Source organism: Camelina sativa, chromosome 5, assembly GCF_030686135.1.
Source record: "Camelina sativa cultivar CO46 ecotype springtype chromosome 5, ASM3068613v1".
Lineage (NCBI taxonomy): Eukaryota > Viridiplantae > Streptophyta > Magnoliopsida > Brassicales > Brassicaceae > Camelina > Camelina sativa.
In genome coordinates, this window is record NC_141884.1 from 16,683,051 (window position 1) to 16,686,360 (window position 3,310).

At 53.5% G+C, this 3,310-nt stretch overlaps 1 protein-coding gene across 1 annotated transcript; it reads right to left on the minus strand.

Annotated features, from left to right (window-relative positions):
* Window positions 1–505: 505 nt before the first annotated feature.
* On the minus strand, window positions 506–2,260 carry LOC147943835 (uncharacterized). The gene has a single exon (XM_087512382.1). The coding sequence runs from the start codon at window positions 2,258–2,260 to the stop codon at window positions 506–508; it is 1,755 nt and encodes a 584-aa protein (XP_087368508.1).
* Window positions 2,261–3,310: the final 1,050 nt, after the last annotated feature.

Here is a 3,310-nt window from a genome sequence, read left to right on the forward strand (position 1 = left end):
GTCGATCAATATGAGGTAACGGGAAGCAGTCCTTGGGACATGCCTTATTGAGGTCGGTGAAGTCAACACAAACTCGCCATTTGCCGTTCTTTTTCTTGACCACCACCGGATTGGCTAGCCAGTCGGGGTACTGTACCTCCATTATCTGATCGGCCTTCAAGAGTCGCTCGACTTCGTCCTGCACCGCTTTTGCTCGATCGTTGCCGAGACGTCGTCGTTTCTGCCGAACTGGTTTGAAGGTGGGATCGATATTCAGTTTATGGCATGTGACTGAAGGATCGATGCCTACCATATCCTTAGTGGACCAGGCGAACGTTGAGGATCGCGATTTCAGAAACGCTACTAGTTCGGTCTTGAGTTTTTCATCGAGCTCAGCCCCGATCCCGACCGTCCGAGAGGGGTCTACTCCGTTGATGTTGACTTGTATGATCTGGCACCCCGTGGCCTTTAGCCGATCTCGCTCTGGTTTGTGAGGATCAACGATGTGATCCTCAGCCTGTAATTGCTAGGCGTCGTCCTTCCGCCTTTGCTTCTTCTCGAGGATGGAGCAGGTCCTGGCCATCTTCTGGTCGCCATACAGCATATCAATTCCCGCGGCCGTTGGGAATTTCAGGCAGAGATGGTAGGTGGAAGGAACTGCTTGCATAGAGTAGATCCAGGGCGAACCTAAGATGGCATTGTAGATTGGTGGGGCGTCTATGACCACGAACTTTGTCTTGCGCGCTACGCCACCGGCTTGGACTTGTAGTTTCACGTCGCCCATCGATCTTTTAGCGACGCCGTCGTACCCGGTCAGCGTTCTGCCTCCTGGTTTGACTTGCTCTGGTGTGACGCCCATTTTCTCCAGTGTTTGCGAGAACAGGACGTTAACCGTGCTACCGGTGTCCACTAAGACGCGTTCTACGTCGAACTCGCCCATTCTGACTTCCACCACTAGGGGGTCGTTATGAGGGTGGTGGATCCCCTTGGCGTCTTCTGCCGTGAACGCGATGGGGTCTGTGCTTAGCGCCTCTTCTTCGGAAATTGCCTGGACATTGCAGATCTGACGCGCTCGCTTTTTCAGGGCTCGTACGGAATCTGGGCATTCATCGGTCTGACCGATGATCATAGAGATACGACCCCGAGGTGCCGCCTGATCGCTCTGCTGTCCCTTTTGACGCTTGGACGGCGTCTGGAGGACTTCCACTGGCGCCGGCGCCTGTTGCTCAGCGGGGGGTGGTTGCTGCGGAGTATCTGGTGCGTTATCGGATTGTTTGGTGCCCTTCTGACCTCGGCCAGGGTTGGATCGCCCGAACCTTCCTCCTCGACCTCTACCGCCGCGGCCACCGCGAGAAGCCTTCGGCTGATAGACAGCTTTGATTTCACCAGATAGGTACTTCTCATATAAGTAATTGGATAGGTGCTTGCATTCAGCCGTTGAATGGCCGCCGAACATATGGAAATCGCAGTACAGCTCTTCTTGTGCATCGGAAGAAGCGGTGTTCTGTCCTTCGTCTTCGGATATCGCGTTGACTACTCCGCGCTTGGGGTCCCTCAGGTCGTGATGCTTCCGAGGTTCCTGATAGGTTTCCCGATTTTTTTCTTTGGCCACGGCCGGGCGAGGAGGAGGGAGCTTGTTAGCTCGCTTCTCCTCGTCTTCCTCCACATAAGCGACGCGAGATCCTCGGTGAAGGGCTTCGTCCAGGTCGGTGGCTTCCCTGATATTGAGATCTACGTGCAGTCGGGATCCGGGAATGAGTCCCTTCTTGAAAGCAGCGATTGCGACGTCCTCAGCGACCGTTATGGTGGCGTATTTTTCCTTGAATCGGGTGAGGTACTTTCGCAGGGGTTCGTCGGGCTCTTGGACTATTTCCCATAGTTCGGCGCTGGAAGCGTTGCGTTCTATGAACACCCGATAATTTCGCAGGAAGGCTGTCGACAGTTGTTCGAAACAGTCGATAGTGCCCGGAGGGATATGGGAAAACCATATTAGAGCGTTCCCGATCAAACTGTCGACGAACAGTTGGCATTGGCCGGCGTCCTTCTGCTCCTCGGTGAACCTAGCTTTTGCGATGGTAGCCATGAACGAGGTCAAGTGCTGCATTGGATCCTTCGTTCCATCGTAAGTTGGGACCCTTATCTTTACGTTTGGGACGTATGTTCCTAAGATGCGCTGAGTGAATGGAGACCGCTGCGTTGCCTCGAACATTCTGTCGATCTCAGGTGCTGAGCTCACAGCTCGGTGGAGGAGGGACCCCATAGCTTTGATCCTGAGGTCCATCTCCTCCAGCTCGGGGCAGGAGGGTGTGGCCGGATTTCTCTGAGAGGATTGCCCCAGCTGAGGCTGCGTCCCTGATGCCAGTACGGATGGCACGTGCTAGTTCGGGAATCGGAAAGTCGAAGACGGCGGGTCGCTGAACAGGCGGCGGTTTAGAGGATCGTTCCCCGAACCTCCTGTGGTGGTGCCTCGTTCTGTTGACGTGGCGGGGGTGCGCTGTGTCCCATCGCGTCCAGCCGTTGATTTGTTGCGGAGATAGCCTGGAAGAGGTCCCTGGATACCGTCCCGAACACGTGACGGAGGTCGTCCATTGTGACGAACTGGGATGGTTGGGCGACTCGCGCAGGCGATCTCTGTCCATCGATAGTTCCATTGACTGGTGGTGCCTCGTCGGACTCCTGATCCCCCTGGCGGGATATCTCAACTTCCTCCACTTCGTCGGCAAGTGTTGCGGACTCATCTGCTGGGTTGGCCGAAGTTCGGCGGATACCCGTCCGCACGTAGACGCGCGTGGTGGGTGCGGCGACAGGTGGGTCCGCGGCGACGTCCTGAGAGTTGATCTCTCGGTTGGTTGGGTCGTCTTGTCGTGGGGCAGTTGCGTTGGCACCGTTGTTGAGGATTGAAGACATGGTGTTGGCTCTTGCTTTTGATGAGATCTAGAAGAGAAGTGTTTTGTAGAACTTAGTCCCCCTCCTTCTAGCGCCAATTGTAGAAACTGAGGTTTCTCAAAAGGAATTTGTTTAGAAGGGAAACAAATTCAATAACAATCTCTTGAAGGACTTAGATCAAAGTAAGCAAGAAGAGAAGAAATGAGATCTCTTGAGGAACAAGTTTGGTATTGCTCAAGAACAAAGAGGAATTTAGGGTTTTTAATTAATGATTAGATACTCTTACAATGAGAGGATTGCCCTCTATTTATAGGTATTCAAGGATCTACAGAATATATTCGAATATACTGGATATATTGACTTTCCTAACTGGATGGCGAGTTAATAAGGAAAGTCTTTCCTTTCTCGCTAGGTCAGCCGCTGGGCGAGTTGAAGTGCCGAATTC

Coding starts and splice junctions, on each gene's coding strand:
- LOC147943835 (XM_087512382.1), bottom strand. CDS start 2,260: ATGGACCTCAGGATCAAAGCTATGGGGTCCCTCCTCCACCGAGCTGTG.